The following is a 23882-nucleotide window of genomic DNA, read 5'->3' as shown; positions in this document are numbered from 1 at the left end:
TATGGCCTCCGGGGGGCAGGGTTTACGGAAGGAGATCGTTTTTCTTTGTGTGTGTGGTGTACAGGGGGGGGTGTTAAGGGTGCCAATGGTATTAATAATAAAGTGGTCGGTCTGAAAGTAAAATGTGCGGCTTCGCTGCTCATTTTACTTTCTGTATCGCGCAGGAATAACTAATAGGGCCATCAACATGCATTTGCACGTTGCTGGCACTATTGGTTTCGGGGGGGGGGGGGGGGGGGGGGGGGGGGGGGTTGCCTGCCAAAGGCCCCAAAAATAAAAAAAAATTAAAAATCTGCCCGCGGGTTGGAAGACGGACGCTCAATTTTGCCAGCATCCGTTTTCCGAACCTGTGGCTATCAGCAGGTTCAAGAACGTCCTTGAGACGTCCTTGAAGCAGCGGCTCGCGAAACACGCGCGTCGGACCTCTGACTCCGACAAAGAACAAAAGGGAAGTAACATTCCATGTTTTAAGAAAAATGTAAAAAAAGTTAAAAATCTCTGTGCAAATAGTGGACTATTGGACCTATGTTTAAAAAGGACCCACAAGGTGCAAAAACACAAGTGCATACTTGCAGCACCTTGGGTATTATGAAGGTCCCTAATTCATGCATTCTTTTTAGGTTCCAATGTAGGGTCCGTGCGTGGTAGACCCAGTGTCTTCATAGTTTGGGACACAAGAGATGGTAATTCGTCTTTGTGGAAGAACTGGAGCATGGTCCAGTATGGCTCCATCCCTGGGGGGATTTCCCCTTCTTCGAGGGAGTCTGTTTCCTCCTCTGAGGTGTCTGGCTCCCCATCTGGGATGATCTTGGATAGGAGCGGCATATCTCGGGATCCTCGGGAGGTGCTGGGAAGTGCTTGTGCTTCCGGCAGAGTTTGAGGCAAGTGAATAGCCGGGGCTGGTTGCCCCTGGACAAAGGTTTACAGCCCTTTGAAAAATTCTACCCAGGAGAAGGTTCCTAGGTCCATGTTGATGCCAGGAAGGATTATAATGGTAGCCCCGGAGGAACTTTCCTGTGGGGATGCAGAGTTGGACATAGTTAGGTCCGGGGTGCCATCATCAGTGGTTCTGGATCCCGCTCCTGGCTGTGGGAGGTCTTGAGTGGGCTCTCCCTGGTTCTCTTCGCACTGCTGGCCCAGCAGGGATTCTAATTCAGGCTGCGCAGCTCTCAAGTGGCAGAATGGGCATCGTTTGTGCGCGTGTAGGGCTTAAAAATTTGTCCGAGCAAGAGTTGTGCGTGTCGGGAGTGCAGAAGTTATGCACAGTACGTACACACAAGTTATGCGTGCAGGCGGCAGATTTTGTGCGCATGGCACAATTATGTGCGCAGTTGTGCGCGCTGCTTTGCGCACAACCCAGATGTGCGCGCAGTTAAGCGTGTATCCCTACGGACGCACTCAAGTTAGGTGCCTCGAGCCTCTGGCCTGCTCCACATGTACTGACGGCGAGGGGGGGGACTTAGAAGAAAAGGTTTCTACCTTACCTGGTCTCGGCATTTACAGGTCACGTGTCGGGCAGTCTCCAGCTGCGGGGGGAGAGGGAAATACCTTCACCGCCGCGCTCGAATCTGCACCCGCTGCCTTTCAGCCACCCTAGGGGCAACGTCCACGCCGGGAATTGGCCAGCGGACTAAGGCTCACCTTTGAGGGATATCGAATCGACCTCAGGAAAGACTCGACTGGGGGAGGGACCGTTAGGTTTCACTGCAGGAGAAGCGGGGCTCTCTTCTTAAAGGTAAATTTTCTTCTTTTTTTGTAAATGTTACACTATACTCTTTTGGATAGTATCCACATCTGCTATGAGAGACGGAGAAATCCTGAAGAGCTAAGCATGCTGCACAGGTATATGTAGGCTGTCAGCTTTGAAATATGACTCCGTCTCCCATCTGCTATCAGGAGAGCACAATAACCATTGGTCCTGAGTCCATCTGGCTATACGCTAGGAAAACGAACATCCAACAGCGTGTTAAACAGTATGCTCAGCTGAGCGTACTTTACAGTATTGGCCTGAGAATGTTAAAATGTGTCATTATTGGAGCATTATGGATGCCTGGTCTTCTCAACTCAAAACTGGTGCATGTACTTGCTGCTGCCACACCACAACAATAGTTACTAGAACTCTGCCACAAACCTTCCTGCCAATTTTAAGTGCATTCAGGCTGTTTCCCACAGAAGATCTCCAGTTCTACTGGCTCAAAGCTGGCGCAGGCTCACTTCCTGGAAAGACCACAAAAAAAAAAAAGTAATAGTAGAGTTTTGTAACTGCTTTTTCTGCTAAAACGTTTTCCTTAAAACACTAGCATATTGTTGCCTTCCCCACCCGGACTCTTGAGCCCACCAACTTTTCTCACAAGTAAACGTACACACGCTATTGATCCCCATACATACTTATACTCACATATAGGATAGCAATTTTAGCGGGTAAAAAGATTTTGAAAATTGCCACGATCGCATCAGGTTTAGGCTAAGCTTGCAATGTGGAGATTGATACCAGGCCTCTTTTGACACAAATGCTTTATCGCTGAATTCAGAGCTCAAAGCCTTTTTGTTTTTAATTTCCAACGGCAGGAATTTCTATTTTTTATGGCCTTTTTCACACTAAAAAGTCCTCCTTCAGACAAAGAACGAAAGAGGGACCCAGAGGACTTAAAATCTGAATTTTAACATGACATGAATTTGTTCAGTTTCTGATTCCCTGAGAAACTAGGAAAAGGAGACTGCTTGCAGGTAAAACGTTTCCTTCGTACCCACAGCTCTGGTGCCTCGCCATCACATGATTCTCCTTCAACAAAGCTATTCAACCTGCCTACAGGAATCACCCCCATCACTTCCGCGCTCCAACGAGAGCACGCCCTACTGCTTCTGCGTGCCTGTGCGTGCCAAGCCTCGTTACCCCGCACGCGGTCAATTTAATTGGCTAAGTGAGCCCGGCCACGCTCTCCTTAGTTTGATCCTCCCCCTCGCCCCAATAAAGGTTAATGGAGCTATTAACTGCACGCACCCGCTTATATGGTAACGACTGCTCCCCGCCGGGAGAAGGAAAACTAACAGTGCCCGTCCGATTCGTTTTGCTTTACGGGCAGCGAAAATCTAGTCGGAAAAAGAAGAGGTAAACAGCAAGGAGGAATAGTTCGGGAGGGGTTGTGAAATATTTTTTATTTATTTTTAATACTTATATTCCAAAGATCAAGCGGATTCCAACGTTACATTAAAAAAAAATCATTAAAAATAAACTAGTTACGTAAAAACATCCGAGCATACGCATACCGCAAAAGTCTAGGGAAAGGGGAATCATCCGGGTATTAAACATTAAAAAAAAAAAACTATCCCCGTTGACAGGAATTATTTGGGCATGTACATACAAGATCCAGGTAATGTCGGCAACTCTTCATTGATGGATGTTAGTAGTGAAAAACTCTCCAGGTTGGACATATTATAGCAAGCCTAGAGTCGTAGCCCAAACAGTTCAGGAGCCGGATGTTTAAATGCGCCTCAAGCATTACTCACTCTTATAGGTCGATGTAGTGGGAGTACCAGTTATATACAAATCTTTCGGTATGTTCTCATATGCAAAAGAAAGATAATAGTCCAATTTAACTCAGACCATTATGCTATAGTTGTCATTGTCTTATATAAGTGCATTTTTATCTTGCTCCCTGGCATCTATTCCCCTTTCATTCTTTCTGCCGCTCAACACCTTGTGCCCTGCACATGTAAGGTACTAAAAACAGCAGGAGGGAGAAGCCACTTTGATCTCCTTCCCTTTCCTAAGTCTCTCTGACATGGTGTGTGGCATCAGGCTCAGTTCCCTAGCTGCATCAGGATCCAGGGAGCAGCCCAGTTCTGGTGGACAGCAGAGTTGCTGCCATCCAGTCATCCATTAATGTATAGAGCAGGGGTCAGGAACCTTTTTGGCTGAGAGAGCCATAAACGCCACATATTTTAAAATGTAATTCCATGAGAGCCATACAATATGTTTAAAACTAAATACAAGTAAATGTGTGCATTTTATGTAAGATCACACTTTTAAAGTACAATAAGTCTCTGAAAATATTACACCAGGCCTTAAGACACCAATACATCTCCTATTAGGAAAACGGACCAAGTCAGGCTGCTATAAGGTCCTACACAGAAACTACACGCCAGCAGAAAATGTCACCTGAATCACGTGCTGTCCCTCACCTAACATAGAATAAAGAGACCAAAACGCATAACAAGAAGCATGCAGAAAAAAACTGAATTGGAAACTGCAACAAGCCAGAGTCTCTGTATGCAGTGTAACAAAGGAAAAAAGAAACATCACCCATCCTTATAAAACAAATCAAGAAATATAAAATCATCAGCAGTAAAACTGTACTAACAAAAAGAACATATTTCGAAACAGCTGATGAGTGGAATATCCAATAATTAAAAACTCATATAAAACATTTCCAGATACCAACAAAATATTTCAAAATAGCAGACACAAAGACCCAGTAATGAAAAATAATAAGGATACAAAAATGTTTTGCTCTGCATACCTGGGAACGTTTGATATCCAGGTGTCCTGAGATTGTTCTGAATTAGCAGGAGGCGGGGTGGTTTGCTTGGAACTTTCTCCTCTCTCAGTCACATACCAGCGCTCTCTCTCACACTGGCTCTCAATGACACACCTATACACACATGCTCTCAGTACTCACATATACACATGTTTTTTCTCTCTCACTTATATAGGCTCTTAATTACACATTTACACACATGCTGTCTATCTTTTCACGCTTACACACACACACAGGCTTTCAATCACATAAATACATGCTGTCTTTTTCTCTCACACACAGACTCTCATTCACATGCTTACAAACATGTCCTCTCTTTCTCTCATTTACACACAGGCTCTCAATCACATACTCACATGCTCCCTCACCTAAATCAGCTCTCAATCACACACAGACACACATGGTCTCTCTCTCTCATTTAAACACAGGCTCTCAATCACATACTCACATGCTCCATCACCTAAACCAGCTCTCAGTCACACACAGACACACATGACCTCTCTCTTACTTATACACACAGGCTCTTAATCATACATACACATGATTTCTCTCACACACAAAGGATCTCTATCATACACACATACTCTTTCACACAAACAGGTTTTCAATCACAAACTTACACAAGCAGGTTCCCAATGGTAAACTTACATTCATGCTCTCTCTCTCTCACAGGCAGGCTCTCAATCACAGACATACTCTCTTTCACATGTACAGGCTCTCAATCATTCACATACATGCAATCTCTCACTTACACACACACACACAGCCCCCCCCCCCCCCCCCCGCGGCCCGGAAGAGGAAGTGGAGAGTATCGGGTGCGTGAGCGGCAAGAAGAGGCCACGCTAGTGCGCTCGGCATCGGCCCGAAGAAAAGAGGACTGCAGCGCGGCTCGGAGGAAAATGAAGAGGTTCAACCACGGCCGATGGGACTCCGCCTCCGCGAGGGCTGAAAATGAAGGAGGTTAGCGTTGGGAGGAGGCTGCTGCTGCTGCGAGTTCCCAGGGTGGGGGGGAGAGAGAGTGAATGAGCGAGCAAGCATGTGTTTGCTCGCTCATTCACTCTCTCTCTCCCCCACCCCCACCCCGGGAACTCGCGGCAGCAGCTGCCTCCTCCCAACGCTAACCTCCTTCATTTTCAGCCCTCGCGGAGGCGGAGTCCCATCGGCCGTGGTTGAACCTCTTCATTTTCCTCCGAGCTGCGCTGCAGTCTTCTTTTCTTCGGGCCGATGCCGAGCGCACTAGCGTGGCCTCTTCTTACCGCTCACGCACCCGATACTCTCCACTTCCTCTTCCGGGCCGCGGGGGGGGGGGGGAGGAAGAAGAGAGCACGCAGGTGCCGCTGACTCCAGCTGTCCTGCTGCGTTCCGCCCGGGCTGACAGCATTTTAAGCCCGGGCGGAGGAGGACCGGGGAGCAGCTGGGTCAGCGGGAAAGTGTGGCGACACTTGTCTGCGAGCCAGATGCAGCCCTCAAAAGAGCCATATCTGGCTCGCGAGCCATGGGTTCCCGACCCCTGGTATAGAGGCTACCCAAGAAGAAATGTTGCCTAAGCAACAAGATGCCAAAGGCTTCACATTGGGACACAATAGAGATTTTATCCATATGATTTAAAGTTACTAGAATTGTAGCTAGATTTTTTTCAAAATAACTGAATTATAGGTGCATAGGGAGAGGAAAGGGTAACAGAAAAAAGGAGGTAATATTGCCTTGAATAATTCCCTGGTGAGACCTTATTTGGAATACTGTGTACAATTCTGGAGATTGCACCTTCAAACAAATATAATAAACAGGATGGAGTCAATGCAGAGGGTGGCTACAAAATGGTCAGTGATCTTTATTGTAAAACATATGGGGATAGACTTAAAAATGTAAATGTATACCCTAGAGAAGTGGTTCTCAACCTTTTTTCGGCCGGGGCACAACTGGCAGATGGTTCTCACATGCGTGACACTGAACATATGACAGTCATGGGGCTATATGTAAACATACACTCTGCATCCATGGGAACCCCCTTGACCTCCAACAATGGATGCAGAGCAGAACTAGGGCATTACTCATAGAACTCACCATGCAAAAAAAAGATGTTCTGATGACATCTCAGTAAAAGCAAAACAAACTCCCTTTACTACCAGGCACAATAGCCCTCCTTATGAAAAGGTAATAATTTACCACTAATGCATATCCTATTGAGAAAACACAACAAATAAGATTGATACAATTGCCTACATGCTAGTAAAATACCTCACCTCGGTCACACACACAGGACAGACCTTCACCAAGTACAGAAAGACCACACATTATAAATAGGGAGACAAACTGGAATGAAAAAAACAAAAAAAAAGCCACTCTGCATGCAGTGCAAACTTGGAGAAATGGAAAGAGAAATATAGCACCTAACACACTCCCAGGATCTGCAATAATGCACAGAAATTAATCTGCAGAAAGTTACACCTGCATTATGGAACATATAACAACCCTATCTATGAAAAGGCAACACTACAAATATTCAATCAGGTCCTAAACACTAATACACCTCCTATTAGGAAAAGAGAACAAGCAAGCTGCTATAGATCCCCACACAGAAATAATTGTAAACTATATTAATAAATGTTTCAAAATAGCTGATGAACAGAATAAGGTCAAACAATTAAAACTCATAAAAATTATTAAAAGTTGTCCAAATATCAATAAAATATTTCAAAACAGCAGACATCACATAATACCCAATAATTAAAATGGCTGTCAATCAAGAAAAATAAACTTAAAATGCCACCTTTACTTACCCTCTCCAGCAACTCTCCTACTTCTTTCCCTTGAAAGCACATACCAGGAGCAGCAGTGGCTGCTGAAGCTCTGTCTTCACGGTCCTCTTCTTTAGGGCCCACAAGTCACTTCCACACATACACACCCAATTAAACCCTACGACCAGTCTCTGTCTCATACACACACCCCAGTCACCTCCCTGCCCAGTCTCTGTCTCTCACACATACTTTGCTTAGAGCCCCAATGCTGTGTTCCCCTTTAATTTCACAGTGGCAGATTTCCCAGGGCTGCCACTGCCTTCTCAGCCGCACTGAAGCAGCAAACATTTATTTTAGAAAAATGTCACAGCACTCAAGCCGGATATCTCTAGGCTCCAGTGGCTCCCAATCTGCCTGCTTTTACGGCCGCTGGGAGCTCCAATTGCCCCATCTGCCACTTTTACTTTAATTGTGCCTTTGCCGCGCTCACTGCTGCCGCTTTGGGGAATCCCTACTCTATCGCGGTTCTCTGCCAATTTGGAAGCGGGACATCCTGGCGCGGCTGGCCTCTTTGTGGCTGGCCGCTGTGTTTAATTTCAGCACTTCCAGCCAGTGGCAGTCACAGGGTCGGGCTTCTTCGCCGCCACGGGCCTGGACACTGCCACTCCTCCCAGACCCCCTCAAACCACTCCACCCCTGGGCTGTGAGATGCCCCCCTTCTTCCTGCCCCATATTCTGTGTCTGATTGCTTTGCTTTCTCTCTCCAGCTTTCTATCTGATTCTTGTTAGCTCGAGGATGGCCAGTGTACGCGTAGCGGTGGTGACGGGGGGTAATAAAGGCATCGGGTTTGCTATAGTGCGGGCTCTGTGCAAGCAGTTTACTGGGGACGTGTACCTGACAGCCCGGGACCCGAAGCTGGGGGAGGCAGCAGTAAAAGAGCTTCAAGGAGAAGGTTTGAAACCTCTGTTCCACCAGCTGGACATCATGGACCTGCAGAGCATCAGGAACCTCCGGGATTTCCTGCAGCGGGAGTACAGCAGCATAGATGTGCTCATCAACAACGCAGCGATTATTTTCAAAGGTACACTGAAAGTGCTGCTGTCTACGTAAAACGTTGACTTGCTTTGTAAATAAATGTGGGGATGGAACTCTTTACTTGCCGTTATAGTGCTTTGACACTTTCAGCACCCAGGATTTACGTTTCTTTGTTAGCCTCCCATAAAGCCAGTTTTGCAAATGTCCTTCATAAGACTTTACCTGGTTTATGCTGGCTGTTTATGGGTTTGATATGTCTGCACCCCCTCCATATGAAATTACTCTAACCTCCTTGTCCCTACTCTATCCCACTGTTACTGAGTAACGTTCCCTTTTTTCATCACCTCTTTGAAAGCTTTCGTTTAGCTACAAAGGGTTTTGGGTTTTTTAAATTTCCTTATTCAAAGGATCTTATTTGGATGAAACGCTGAACATCCACATCTGTTTTTATTTTTATTATCAATATATTTAGTAAACTACATCAGACAGCTTGAGGATTAATGGTACCCATTGTATTCATGTAAAAAGCTTGTGGGAGACCACCTTTGGTATATTTGACATTGAAAATAGGACTTGTTGCAGACACACACTGAATGTTCCTTCAGTTCTAAGCTGTCTGAGAAAGTGGTGTTTTCATTCTGCCGTGGTCTTCATGGGTGATGTGGTAGATTTGAGTCCTTCTGAAACTTACCCATTAGGAAAGGGATGTGTGCTCGAAGCTCCGACATGGGATGCGTAGAGATCAGGAGTCATGGTAGCTGGACGCATGTGAGGATTTGGGTTGTCAAGGGTAAACATTCAATTTTCAGCCTTTGTGGCAATACAGAATGTGAATATCTGCTATGGGTCTCTTATCAGGGTGGGGGTGAGGGAAGAGAATTGTGGTGAGACGCTGTACCCCAGTCTTATCCACCACCAGGTTTGAATCTAACTTCTGACAGATCCAAGCTCTGTAACCTCTGCATCATGTACAGTATGGGAGGTGGCCTACCACTGCTAAAGAATAAGGCTGTTTAACTTAGCTGGTTATTGATGTTTCTTTTTCCCCCTCTTTTGTCATATTAAAAGATGCTGACACCACTCCATTCCACATCCAAGCCGAAGTGACCCTAAAAACAAACTTTTTTGCAACCAAGGATGTCTGCACGGAGTTACTGCCATTGATAAAAGCAAATGGTAAGCTCAGTATGACGACTGTTGGACTGGTACAGTATTATTGAAGATGCTTTCCCTGCACTCTCTTGCCTTTGCAGTTATCAGAAGTTAATGTGCTACACCAAATCACTTACAATGGTAGTCAAATATAGTTCAGGATTTATATTCCACCTTTCATGGCTTGTCAGCCACTTAGAGTGGATCACAATAAAATTAAAGGGTAAATCACAATTAAACAGGTTAAATATGCAAAAGCTCTGTAATATGACTGAAAGTTAAAGCTCTGGCTTTACATCCAATGCTCATGGAAATGTGCCGAAAATTATTTGCCTAACATGGATGGCTTACAAGGAGGTTATCAGTAAGACAGTGACCCCCTTAAAGGTCCAAGCGGGTTTGGAAATTGCCTGGCTCCAATAACCAAAGACCCTCCAGCTACTGAGGCAACATCCCTAAGCTTAGTGAAGCAATGGTAAGAGCTAGTGACAAACCATACTTCATTTGTTTTATTCATCAGTAGTTTAGAAAACCATTTTTGGTTAATAGATTATTCTCAAGCTATAGTATGGAAGTAGAGAAGGTTAGGTGATATCTCAGCCGATTTGCCTACATTTCAGAAGCGCTATAAATACAGAGCCTTACAAAGATTAAATGGATTGAGAAATTAGAGCAGTTGCTGTGATTGAGAAGATTATGTCAGCAGTCCAATACTGACGTTTATGTACACTGTGTCATTCTGAAATGTAATAATCTGGCTTTGACAAAAAGTCCGTCTTGTGCCTAGCTGTGACCTTGTTTACTGATCTCCCTCGCTAGCACAGAACCTTCTCCTGCAAACTTGCATAGCACAGAGCATCCAGATTGATCGCTAACAGCAGCAGTCTGTTTTTTGCTACTGTGTTCTGGGATGGAAAGTTTAGAAAATGCAAGGAGCATGAGAGGCCAATTGGAACTTTAAACATTTTACTTGCAATTTATTAAGTGGTCTGGAGATCTTAAGAGAGACATTTTAAGGAAAGAAAAATTAACATTTGATAGACATACAACATTTAAGTTGCATGTGGTATCCAAGAAAATATTTAATTCTTTCTTCATTCTAGCAGTGGCTTATGGTCAGAGATGATGGAAATTTTCAGAGAATTTTTCCTTTCAAGTGATACAGATTTTTTCCCCTGTTCCTTTTGCATGCTGTTTAAAGTAGGCATTACAAATAACAAGAATGTTACACTTTCAAATATTCTGTCAGATCTGTTTTTACTTCACTCCTCATCCTCTTGCAGTTTGAACTTTCTTTTGCATTTCATGCTTACAGCTGAGGATTTAAATCCCCCAGTTGTCTGGGGGGATTTTTTTTTTTTGGGGGGGGGGGGAGATAAGGACTGATGAAATAAACTAACAAAAACAATTTTTCAGCAAAGAAAGTTTAAAAGGCCAATTTTCAGCCTTCCCACAGAGCTTAAAGGCCTGCGGCTATTTTGTAACCACGAGTCTGCTTGCCATTTTTCAAAGGGAAACTCCCTTCTCAGGTAGGGCCCTCAAGTACATAAGTACCTGCAGAGCTCGCAGGTGCAAACACCTCATCCCTGGAAAGGATAAGCAAGCAGTTAAACTCTTTGCATGTTTCCTACCAGTTCTATCCTAGCTCTGCCTCAGGGGCTGCCTCTTTTCCCCATGGAGGGGCGAGGGAGGGTACAACAGACTTGAAAAGGGCCCTCTTCCCAGGTAAAACAGAAATGTGACAGCAGATGAAGACCACATGGGCCTTCCTGTCTGCCCAATCCACACTTGCTCAGCTTTATAGTGTTTACTCTGGGAGACTCCCTTAAATTGCTCCCTTGAAGGATGAAAATACTGCAATTGCAGCATTTGCCTTTTCTTTTTTTTTTTCCCTAGGGGCTGTAGCTTTGCAGTGTCCCCGCTTTTGCTGTTCCTCTGAAGTTGAAGACCCTTTATCTTTTGAGGCAGTGATGGATCCTGTGCAGTGGTATAAATTCAGATTAAGGGCCCCCCTAAGTGATAACTTCAGAAAGGACCCCCAGCGGGATTCCACTTCAGAAGATCCCTGAGCATCTGCAGGTGGGCCACTTCCTCCTTTCTTGGGACCCCCTTCACTGCAGGAGCTGCTTGGGCACAATTTACACCACTGATTCTATGCATCAGTTCAAGGAGTGGGTGCTCCTGCACCAGTCTTAGATATTGTATGTATAGCCCAGGGATCCCAAAAAGTGTGCATGCACTCTAAATTATGTTCATCCAGAGTGCGGAGTTCATCTGTCGCTTAGTTAAATTTAGATTTTGAGAATCTTATATCTACAGGTTTAAGATGATTCTTCCAGGAGTAGTGAAGACTAGCAGCTGAATCTAGGGTCATGAGCAATATATTTCTGCTTTTTCTCGGAGGAAAAAAGGATTGTGTTTGGAGCAAAAAGAAAAACAAATTGACCTCTCGACTTTCTGCAGTCCAGTCCCACTGGAATCTTTGTTTCCCGGTGATAGCAGCCTGAATTAGCCATGCTGTCTGGGAGCGTCGTCGCGCGACCGGCAGGTGGAGCTTCTCCTAGAGTGCAGAGTTTTGAACTCTGTACGTCTGCGCAGTGAGGTTCCTGCGCGATTGCTTGATTTACCTCAGTCTCTTTTTTTCCGCGAGGACTGCACGCGGGCGGTTTTTTCTCCTCTCCTCGTCTCTTCATTTTTCGACTTTTTTCGAGTTAGTGATGGCTCCGAAGCCATCGGGCTTTAAATATTGCCAATGTGGCAAAATTATGTCCATCACCGATGGACATAATTATTGTTACATTTGTTTGGGCCCGGAGCATGACACAGCCTCTTGCAGAGACTGTGGTCGGATGTCGTCCCGGGCCCGAAGATAGCGCGCCGAAAAAATCGTGCGCCTACGGTCCCCTCATTCTTCGCCGGGCCTGGCGAAGAAGATGAAAAAGAAGCCGCCAAGAAGATAGACTTCTTGGAAGGGGACTTGGCCAGATGGTTGCCACCACCAGGGCCGCGAAAGGAGATCGGGGCTTCGAATCCCTCAAGAGATAAGTCAGCTGCGCCATTGGGGTCACAGGGTTCTGTGCCCCCTTGTTCCCGCTCCTTGACGCCGAAGCACTCTGAGCACGGGAAAAGCAACCGTAGCCCCATGAAGCACGGCGCAATGGCACATCTCACAGCGCAACGGCGCCACAACTAATTCAAGACGCCGTTTTGAGACTAGGTGCTTCAGACGGTGCTTCGGGGAGGGCTGCTTCGCTATCTGGGTCATCCCAACACAATGTTCAGAAAAGAAAGCATGTTCACCATCACCATCAGGGTAATGCAATGCGTATAAAACATCAGGACCCACCTATAGCTCCACTTCTGACCTCTCCCCAAGATGCACCCCAACATGAGCACCATGTCAAACAGAAAGCCAAGACAAAACGTCTCCAAAGGGCTGAATCACCATGTACAGATTCTGATGTAGAAATAGTTCACCTATCTACTAATCAATCGTCAGAGGGGGAGAGTTCTCAATCCGATTGGTCCTCTTCTCTGAGATCTCAGTCAAGTCACCATATGGAACCAAGTCGCCCTTCTCAGGATTTCTCTTTAGGGGCATCACCCCCTCCTTCAGAACCATTTCCTACGCCTTCACATCATACGTTAGCATCAAAGGCGATGTCACAAATTTCTTTTGCTTTGACGTCCTTTTTCCATGATCTCAATGAGATACATCCACGGAACCCGGGTTCACAGTCTCCAGTTTCTACTCCACATATCCCAGTGGTCCCACCACCAAAGCAAAAAGAAAAATCAATTCCAGTTCCGGATCGGCCAGATTCTCCACATTCACAATGGTCTACGTCGCCCCCTTAGTCATCTACGGGTTTTCCATCAGACCCTCCCGAGGGCCTTCCCGAACCATATTCTCCTCCAGAGGATCTATCCTACGCTAAATTTATAGAAAAAGTAGGATCGCTACTAAACATTGAAACAGGAAAACTTCCTGACCCTCGGGCGGAGGTTCTCAGCATCCTAAAGATATTTGAAATGCCGCCTGAACCAACTGTCTTACCACCACATGCTGTGTTGGATGCGTTTTACATAAGATGTGGGGAAAACCCTTTTCTACCTCGGCAGCTTCAATAAATTTACAGATTGCTTCTTGTTGTTCTCTGGTGGCTCGAGCTAGTCTGCATTTCTCTCAGGAGTCTGAAGGAACGATTTCGGGTGGCAGAGTGGTAATGGAACCGGAAGCCACCTTCTTAGCTGATGCAGGCTGTGACCTTGTTCGCACCACCACCAGAGGAGTTGCTTCCATGATAGTGGCTAGATGTCAGCTGTGGCTACAAAATTGATCGACAGACACTATTTCTAAGTCCAATCTCACTAAGTTGCCCTTTAAGAGTTCTCTCTTATTTGGCAGTGAATTAGAGAAGATGGCAAATAGATTGGGGGGGGGGGGAGCCCAGATCCCTTGTTTGCCGGAGGATAAGAAGCCAGCTTCACGTCCTTTTCGGACAAATGGCTGCTCTCGAGACTATAGGCAATTTTGTCCTTACGGGGGGGCTTCCTCTCAGAGACCTCATCCCTTCAGTAGGGATCAGTCCTTTCACCTTGGAAGGATGCTGGCTCCAGGAGTGGCACCTCTCAATCTTCTTAATGAAGGTTTGTGGACTCATCTGCTGGTGCAGAAGATAGGTGGGTGCCTATTTCCCTTTTATCAGAGGTGGGTCCAGATCACGTCAGACCAATGGGTCTTGGAAGTGATTTGGGATGGATATGCTCTAGAATTCCTTTGCATTCCTCTGGATGCCTTTGATTTCTACACACAACTCCCCTCATAAGAGGGTGGCAGTGGAGACTATCTTAAGGAGGCTATTGGACTTGAAGGCCATAATTCCTGTTCTTGAATTGCAAAAAACTACAGGCTGCTGTTACATCTATTTTGTCATATCCAAGAAGGAGGGGGTCTTTTTGACCCATCCTGGATCTCAAAGGAGTCAATAGTCATTTGAGGGTGACTCATTTCTGAATGGAGACTGTGTGCTCTGTAATAATGGTAGTACAATCACGGGAATACCTCAAGTCTCTGGATCTGACGGAAGTATATCTGTATATCCCATTTGCCAGGAACATAAACAGTTCCTGAGGTTTACTGTGCTCGGATGTCATTACCAGTTTCAGGCCCTGCCCTTTGGGCTGACCACTGCACTCGGGACCTTCTCCAAGGTCATAGTGGTGGTAGCAGCAGCCTTGCGCAAAGATGGCATCCTAGTTTACCCATATCTGAACAACTGATTGATTTGAATTATGAGCATGGAGGAGAGCCATCTGGCTTCTCGCAGGGTGGTCTCCTTACTGTAGGATCTAGGCTGGATGATGAACCTGGCCAAGAGCAAATTGCAGCCATCTCAGATACTGGAGTATCTCAGCATTTTTTTCGAGATGAAGCAGGGCAGAGGTTTTCTGCTGGAGAGTCGCATTCAGAAGTTAATTGCTCAGTTCACGTGCTGAGGACTATTCGCCTGATGGTATGGTCTTATCTACAGGTCCTGGGTTTGATGGCAGCTACGTTAGAGGTTGTTCCCTCGGTGAGGGCCCATATGCAGCCTTCTTGGCACACATTGCTTTCCAGGTGAAGTCTGCAGTCGGAGGACTACAGAGTGAGACTTCACTTACCATTGGAGGTGAGCGTCCAGTTGCAGTGGTGGTTGCAGATGGATCATCTAAGGAAGGGAGTTTCCTTGGAGACGCCGGATTGATTGGTGCTTACGACAGTTGAGAGCCTCCTGGGTTGGGGGGGGGCTCGCTGTCAGGATTTACTGGTGCAAGGTCACTGGACTGCTGAGGAATGGAAGTGGAGCAGCAATCGATTGGAAGCATAGGCAGTACAGTTGGCTTGTTTGCGATTCTCTGAACGTCTGGAGGCTCAGGCAGTCAGGATAATGTCAGACAATACAACAATGCTGGCCTACATCAATCACCAGGACGAAACCAGAAGCCAGCAGGTGTCGGAGGATAATAATAATGGTATGGGCAGAGCAACATCTGCTAGCCATATCCATCTCCCACATTGCCAGAAAGGACAATGCAAGGGCCAACTTTCTCAGCAGGAAGAACCTGGACCCAGGAGAGTAGGAGTTAGCAGATGAAGCTATTCAGCTAATAGTGGAGCACTAGGGGATGCTCGTACCTGGGCTTGCTGGCGACATCCAGCAACGCGAAAGTTCTGCGGTTCTTCAGTCACAGAAGGGATCCGTAGATGCTGGACAGCAATGCTCTTGTTCAGGTTTGGCTGCGCGGCAGGATATCATATACCTTCCTGCCCTGGCCTCTGATAAGCAGGATTGTTCAGAAGTTTGCAAGACAGGAGGGCACCATACTTTTGGTGGCTCAGATTAGCCCCGGAGGCCTAGGTATGCCAATCTGTAGAGACTGCTGGTGGGCAGTCCCCTCTCACTTTGGAAAGATCTGTTGCAGCAGGGACCCATTCTGTATGAAGATCCAGGTTTGGCCCATGAGAGGGCTCACTTATTGAAGTGTGGTTATTCTACAATGATTTCTATGTCTTTGGCTTACTTTAGATTTTGGAGAGTTTGAAGTCTGGTGTGAGGAACCAGGTTCTCAACTTCTCAAAAGGGAAATTCCTTTAGTTTTGGAATTTTTACAGGAAGGACTGCGTAAAGGTTTGGCCCTTAACACCTTGAAGGTTCAAGTGGCAGCTCTCGCTTGTTATAGAGGGTGAGTCAACGGTGAGCTCTTGTCTTCCCATCCAGATATGTCTCAGTTCTTGGAGGGAGTTAAGCATCTTAGTCTTCCCTTGTGATTGCGATGCCTCTGTGGGACCTTAATCTGGTCCTGAATGTTTTGTCAGGTCCGACTTTTTGGCTGCTACTTGACCTCTCCTTGTGGCTGCTTAACTTGAAGACTATTTTTCTAGTGGCAATCTGTTCTGTTTCCAAACTGCAGGCTTTTTCTTACTGTGAGGTTTTTCTGTGTGTGACTCCAGGAGCTGTACAGCTTCGGCCTGTGCCTTTTCTTTTTTAACCGGGAGTGGTTTCGGACTTTTAATTGAATTAGTCTATTTCTCTGCTCACTTTGGACAGGGACAGAGATGAGAGTATCGTCTTTTGCAAACCTTGGAGGTCAAGCGGCATCTGTTGCGGTAACTGAAGGTTACTAAATCTGTACGAAAGTCTGATTCTCTGTTTGTACTCCATGGTGGAGTTAAACAGGGTGAGCCTACATTAAGGAAGTCATCATGGCCGCCTATGTGGTTGCAGAGATTCCTTTGCCAAAGCAGATTAGACTGCATTCCACAAGGGCTCAGGCAGTATCATGGGCAGGGATTTGATTATAGTCTCCTGCTAAGATTTGCCAAGTAGAGACATGGTCGTCTTTATACACATTCTCTAAGCATTACTGCTTGGCTGTTCGGACTCGGGAGGACACTGCATTTGCGCTGGTGGTTTTGACTGGACTGCGGGCAGCTTCCCACCCTGTTTGGGAGTAGCTTTAGTACTGGTGAGGCTTGGCCTGCCTCAGTGCAGAGGAAGGAGAAATTACTACTTACCTGATAATTTCCTTTCCTATAATGAAGGCAGGCCAATCCCTGACCCTCCCTCAGCTGCTGATTTTTGCCTTTGGTTCGCCCTTTAGGTGTGCACAATGCAGACCGTTGTTTTTGCTTTTCATTGGTGAATAGATAAGTGACTTATCCAGCTCTTCAGTTTAGTAAATGTTCATTGTTTTGTCTGAGCTCAGTGTTCCCCCTTTGGTTAATAGGAAGCATGAGTTTTTCATTGTTAATAAGAACATAAGAACATAAGAAAATGCCATACTGGGTCAGACCAAGGGTCCATCAAGCCCAGCATCCTGTTTCCAACAGTGGCCAATCCAGGCCATAAGAACCTGGCAAGTACCCAAAAACTAAGTCTATTCCATGTTACCATTGCTAATGGCAGTGGCTATACTCTAAGTGAACTTAATAGCAGGTAATGGACTTCTCCAAGAACTTATCCAATCCTTTTTTAAACACAGCTATACTAACTGCACTAACCACATCCTCTGGCAACAAATTCCAGAGTTTAATTGTGCGTTGAGTAAAAAAGAACTTTCTCCGATTAGTTTTAAATGTGCCCCATGCTAACTTCATGGAGTGCCCCCTAGTCTTTCTACTATCCGAAAGAGTAAATAACCGATTCACATCTACCCGTTCTAGACCTCTCATGATTTTAAACACCTCTATCATATCCCCCCCCTCAGTCGTCTCTTCTCCAAGCTGAAAAGTCCTAACCTCTTTAGTCTTTCCTCATAGGGGAGTTGTTCCATTCCCCTTATCATTTTGGTAGTCCTTCTCTGTACCTTCTCCATCGCAATTATATCTTTTTTGAGATGCGGCGACCAGAATTGTACACAGTATTCAAGGTGCGGTCTCACCATGGAGCGATACAGAGGCATTATGACATTTTCCGTTTTATTCACCATTCCCTTTCTAATAATTCCCAACATTCTGCTTGCTTTTTTGACTGCCGCAGCACACTGTACTGACGATTTCAATGTGTTATCCACTATGACACCTAGATCTCTTTCTTGGGTTGTAGCACCTAATATGGAACCCAACATTGTGTAATTATAGAATGGGTTATTTTTCCCTATATGCATCACCTTGCACTTATCCACATTAAATTTCATCTGCCATTTGGATGCCCAATTTTCCAATCTCACAAGGACTTCCTGCAATTTATCACAATCTGCTTGTGATTTAACTACTCTGAACAATTTTGTGTCATCTGCAAATTTGATTATCTCACTCGTCGTATTTCTTTCCAGATCATTTATAAATATATTGAAAAGTAAGGGTCCCAATACAGATCCCTGAGGCACTCCACTGTCCACTCCCTTCCACTGAGAAAATTGCCCATTTAATCCTACTCTCTGTTTTCTGTCTTTTAGCCAGTTTGCAATCCACGAAAGGACATCGCCACCTATCCCATGACTTTTTACTAATCATTTAATAATGACTTTTTACTAATCATTTAATAATCATTTTCAAGTATAATCAATTTGTCCAGAGAATACTGGTGGGCTGTTGTCGGGGCAGGGCTATATATCTGTGATGTCAGCTTTTACTCCATCTCCATCTGCTGGTAGAGGTACATAACCCACTTGTGGGGATTGGCCTACCTTCATTTGTGGAAAGGAAATTATCAGGTAAGTAGTAATTTCTCCTTCTTGTTATGTTGAAGTACGACGCACATTATCCATGTTTTCATTCTTGTAGGAAGAGTGGTGAATGTCTCCAGCATGGATAGTTTAACAGCTCTCTCGGGCTGCAGCCCCGACCTGCAGAAGAAGTTCCGCAGTGAGACCATCACCGAGGAGGAGCTGGCAACACTCATGGAGAAATTTATTAAAGACACGAAAGATGGGGTGCACCGCCAAGAGGGCTGGCCCAGTACTGCTTATGGAGTTTCCAAAATTGGGGTGACCGTCTTGTCCAGGATTCAAGCAAGAAAGTTAAATGAGAACAGGAAAGGAGAGGGGATTCTCCTCAATGCCTGCTGTCCAGGATGGGTGAGGACAGACATGACAGATCCAGAGGCTCCTAAATCTCCCGACGAGGGAGCAGAGACCCCAGTGTATTTGGCTCTATTACCAGTTAATGCAGAAGGGCCTCATGGCCAATATGTTAGTGAAAAAAAGGTGGAAAAATGGTAAGCAGCCTCTGTAATTATTGTTCTTGGTTCATGTCTCTTGTAGAAGAGTCAGCAACAATGCTCTAATCCTGAATGCAAACATTTTACTATGTATCCAAAGCCTATAAATCATGGCCCATGTGAAGCATAGAACAGCATTAATTCAGGAAAGTGTGGCAATACCTGAACACCCCTCAATCTGTTCTCTACTGCTGATTTTCTGCATGGATATTCAACCTCCCTATGCTCATAACTTAAGACTGTAATGTTATCTTAACCATGCTTGCCCTGGAAAAGTCAAAGTCCAATATTAAATCATTTTCTACAGTTGATTGTAATACAGTAGTTACACATTTACACTTAAATGCACCAATATAGTTAACTGAAAGATTTAATAAACCTTTCATTGCTCGAGTTGTCTTTACTTTCCAAATGTAATCATGTTTCAGTACACTGCTAGTTCAGTGATTTTCCTCCATTAAAGCTCTTCATATTCAGTTGCTAATGCATGGAGACCTAATGATTTCTAGCTGCAGCTTGGAAGCTTTATCATGAAGTATACTTCATGGGGTTTCTTACCATGTATGAGGTCTCTGGTGAATTGTTTCACTAGCCCTACCTGGTAGAAGAAAGTTGTACCTACTCTATATTGTGTAGCATCATTTCAAAAGTACATAAGTCAACCAGAATTAGCATCTTGGATTTATTAAAAATGCTATTAGGACAGGTGGAAGGTCTCCCTCCCTACTTTCTGTGCCCCTCTGCAAAAAAAAAAAAATGATTCAGCCCCTTTGTAAAGTCTGATGCCCCCTCAAACATTTACCTCTAAACAAAGTTTGGTAGAGTTAGGCCCATCTCTTTCAAAGTTATAAAGCGAGTGGGGTGGGGGAAGCCCCCGAGTTGTGAAACAAATGCTAACTTTGCCTGCCCCTCCCCCACCCCAATTCACTCTGAAACTTTGAAAAGTAGAAAAGTCAGATTCCTTTGCCCTCTCCCTGGCCCTACCTCCTCACCAACATGCTGATGCAGAAAGGTACGTTCATTTGAACACATTTTTCTGCCTACACCTGAAGGTGCATTTTCTGTGCACAAAAAAAAAAACTTACTGCCAATGCAACAAGGAGTTTTGCGCGCAGAAAACGTGCATTCCTAAATGGGAGTACTGCAGGGTGGTGGAGGCCTGGAATGCCCTTCCAAAGGAGATGGGGGAAGAAGAAAACAGTCAAAGAATTCAAAGGGGCATACAATAACACTGTGGATCTCTAAAGGCTAGAAGCTGGAAATGAGATAAGTGTGCAGGGGGGGGGTAACTTGCTGGTACGGCAGTTACCACCCTTAGCAGAAGGCATGGAGATTACTACCACTAACCAATATGCTTTGATGCTTTTAATGCAACTGCAACATTGCTTCCCTCTTGGATGGCAGGTGGGGGGGAAGAGAAATTGGATTTAGACAACTGAGGGCCTTGACTTCCATGCTCTGGGATAAGGGAAAAAGCAGAGGACTGCTTCTACAGCCAAGTCCTAAAGGAAACGAAGAAAGCGTGCATGGGGTGTAACTTGCTGGTGCAGCGATTACTACCATTAACCAATAAGCCTTCATACTGTTCATGCAACTCCAACATTGCTCCCTGCTTGAACGGCAGGGGAAAAGGGGCATTGGATTTAGACAGAAATTAAGGAGGGCCCCAACTTTTACAGTCTGGGGAACTGATAAACATGGGGGTAACCAGCACAGAGCAGTAGTTACTACCCTTAATAGAAGGCATGAGATTACTACCCTTAACCAATAAGCCTTGATGCTTTTGATGCAACTACAATCACTCTCTGTTTCGAATGGGGAGGGGGGGGTGAAAGGAAAGAGGAATTTGGATTTAGAGGCAACCAGCACAAGCCATGACGTTTTTTTTTTTTTACTGTCTGGAGTACTGATGCACAGACATTAAAGAAAAAAAACATTGGACTGCTTGTACAGCCAAGTCCATAAGCAAAGCATGTCAAGCAAAACTGACTGACATATGGGGGTAACCTGCATAGCGCAGCAGATACTTCCATGGGGGCCGATGCAATATGGTGTGCTGAGCCGAGCGCACTGTTAACGTGCAGTTAGACGTGGGTAAAATAGGTGTTAATCAATCCCTTAATGCAATAAGCGCTCTTCACATGCAAATGCATGTGAATGAGGCAATTAGGCATTCACTCCCGATACAAAAAGAAAAACGTGCATCTCCCCACGCACATTTAACTGTCACCTATTAACGCATGCCAGGAGCAGGCGTTCATAGATGTGCACATCAAAAAAAGAAATAAAAGAAAAAAAAAAGTCGACGATTGCCAAGTTTAATGGTGTCTGTTTTCGTGGCTGTCCACAGCTAATAAATACGGGAGGGACAACACGGAAATTGTTTTGCATGGGGCAGCAAAATGGCTCAGCAGTCCCAGCTCCTTCCCAGCAGCACGGTGCGCACACCTACATTTGTCATGAAATAAAAATACGACTACCTACAATAAAAATGATTAAATATTTCTATCCACCCTCAAGTTATTTTATCTGAGCCCAATGTTGTTTCTAAACACAAACCTTTGCTTGATCGCTGCAGCTAAGAAAAGCTACGATACACCAAACCGCAGCCAGTAGCAAGCGTAAGGCGCATGCGCAGAATTACAAGTCTGAGAGCACACCCCCACCCGTCTGGGCAGGACACTTGCCAGCGTCTGTTTTCGTGACTGCTGTTGGCCGGTCCCGAAAACAGACACCGATAAACCTGGCGTCGTTTTTCGTGACCACCGTACAACAGTAAGGGAAGCAGACGCCAATAAACAACGCCGACCCCTAATTTAAATATTGCATGGCGCCCCCCCCCTTTGGGATGCCATGTACGCGTTAAGAGAGCGGGTGCTGACTGTTCAGCGCCCGCTTTCTACGCGCCTTTATTGCATCGGCCCCTATACGTTTTGATTACCTGTTGGAATAAACACAAGGTGCCTTCATTGGAAGATCAGCATCTGGTTAAACTGCCTGATTAGCAGTGTATGGGTACTGTGCGATCAGAACAAGCTGCAAGACAGATACTTTTTTTTTTTTTCGGCCAAGAATAAGGGAGGCCCCACGGGATGCGGCAGAGGAGAAGACATGGAGCTGGCACTGAGGTAGGCGTGGGAGGCCTATTGCTCGCCTCCAGCAGGGAGAGGCAGCTGAAGGTGGAAAAGAGGGGCGAATAGAAGAGATGCTGAGGGAGATACTTGAAGGTGGCTCAAAGGTGTAAAGTTCTCTCGTTCCCTGTGCCAAACATAGCAGAAGAGTAGCACCCCAGCCTGTGAGGCTCATAGGTAATAAAAGTCAAATTTTAATGCAGGCAATTGCAGCACTTTAACACACTATCCACTTAAAGGGTAAAGCCTTTAATGAATAGCGCACGTTAGTAAACAGGCCTTTAAGACAGAAATATGTTTCTTGCATTGCAGCAGTCCGGGTACAATTGAGTTCTTTTGCCTTACATCGTCCAATAAAGCTAAACAAATTTCCCTTGTATTAAATAGGGTAATTGTATACTAAGGAAAAATCTGACTGTATACTGTGGAGAGCGCTATCCAGATTAGATCTCCATTTGATGGCCTTGTTTACAATACTCTAGCTAGGACTTGGAAATAGTGTGAACACCCTTCCCCTTTGCTTCATTTCATGTCTTCTAGGAGTCAGGGGAAATATTTATTACTTTTTTTTTTTCTCTGCTTGGTGTACATCTTCCCCTTTACAAAAATTGTACTTCTCACTTACTAACAGAGATATATGTAGAACAATTTGTATATATTTATTTACATAAATACATGCATTTCATTACTGTTAAGTTTACCACAGTAAGGAAGCATACAGCTAAGCAAAGTAGTTTAGAAAGTACATTGTCAAGGGAATGATGGCAAAATAAAGCTAGCTAGGAGATAGATGTGATTATGGGAAAACTCAAACTTGTAGCCTTCAGAGAGGGGCATTCTGGATGACTGGGGGTAGTTTATTCCAGAGGCAGAAGCAAGGAGAGAAAGGGCACAAAAACAAGATGATACCCAATTACTTCACAGAGTGTTAAAATGTGTCATTATTGGAACACGCTGAGGTAGATTTTAAAAACATACTCGCGCGCGAACAAAAGTACACTGGATTTTATAAGATACGCGCGTAGCCGCGCGTATCTTATAAAATCCAGGGTCGGCGCGCGCAAGGGGGTGCACATTTGTGCAACTTGCGTCCGCAGAGTACTACACGCGCTGCCCGTTCCCTCCGGAGCGGCCTCGGAGGGAACTTTCTTTCTACCCCCCCTCCTGCACCTTCCCTTCCCCTACCTAACCCACCCCCCTGGCCCTATCTACACCCCACCCCTACCTTTATCGGAGAAGTTACTACTGCCTCCGGGCAGTAGTAACTTACGCGCGCCGGCACAGCAGGCCCCGACACAGGCCGCTGTGTCGGGGCACTCGGCCACGCCCCCGGACCGCCCACACACACCCCGGACATGCCCCCAATCCCTAACCTGCCCCTGACCACGCCCCCAACCGCCCCTTTTTGCAAGCCCCGGGACTTACGCGCGTCCCGGGGCTTGTGTGCGCCACCGAGCCTATGCAAAATAGACTCGGCGCGCGCAGGGGGGGGTTTAGGGTAGGTTTTCGGGTGGGTACGCGCGTATCTTACGTGCGTACCCCTTTGAAAATCTACCCCAAAGGGTGCATGGCCTGCTTAACTC

General features: G+C 45.6%; 2 protein-coding genes across 18 annotated transcripts in view; one reads left to right on the top strand and one right to left on the bottom strand.

The window, feature by feature from the left end:
* SETD4 (SET domain containing 4) overlaps window positions 1-23882 on the bottom strand; it is a 148997-nt gene that overhangs the window by 73689 nt on the left and 51426 nt on the right. For 11 of the 17 annotated variants that reach the window (XM_029603499.1, XM_029603508.1, XM_029603497.1 and 8 more), the window contains exons 1-2: window positions 2748-2877; window positions 2132-2217 (exon numbers count right to left, since the gene is read on the bottom strand). The exons of 2 other annotated variants lie outside the window; for them this stretch is intronic. The gene's annotated coding sequence lies outside the window, so the exon portion shown is untranslated. 4 more of the 17 variants (XM_029603500.1, XM_029603498.1, XM_029603501.1 and 1 more) reach the window with 3 other exon arrangements.
* On the top strand, window positions 2960-19641 carry LOC115092551 (carbonyl reductase [NADPH] 1-like). The gene is made up of 4 exons (XM_029603518.1): window positions 2960-3109; window positions 8044-8358; window positions 9381-9488; window positions 18733-19641. The coding sequence occupies exons 2-4, from the start codon at window positions 8073-8075 to the stop codon at window positions 19167-19169; spliced, it is 831 nt and encodes a 276-aa protein (XP_029459378.1). The 5' UTR covers window positions 2960-3109; window positions 8044-8072; the 3' UTR covers window positions 19170-19641.

This window comes from Rhinatrema bivittatum, chromosome 5 (assembly GCF_901001135.1).
Source record: "Rhinatrema bivittatum chromosome 5, aRhiBiv1.1, whole genome shotgun sequence".
NCBI lineage: Eukaryota > Metazoa > Chordata > Amphibia > Gymnophiona > Rhinatrematidae > Rhinatrema > Rhinatrema bivittatum.
This window is presented reverse-complemented; position numbering and strand designations above follow the sequence as displayed.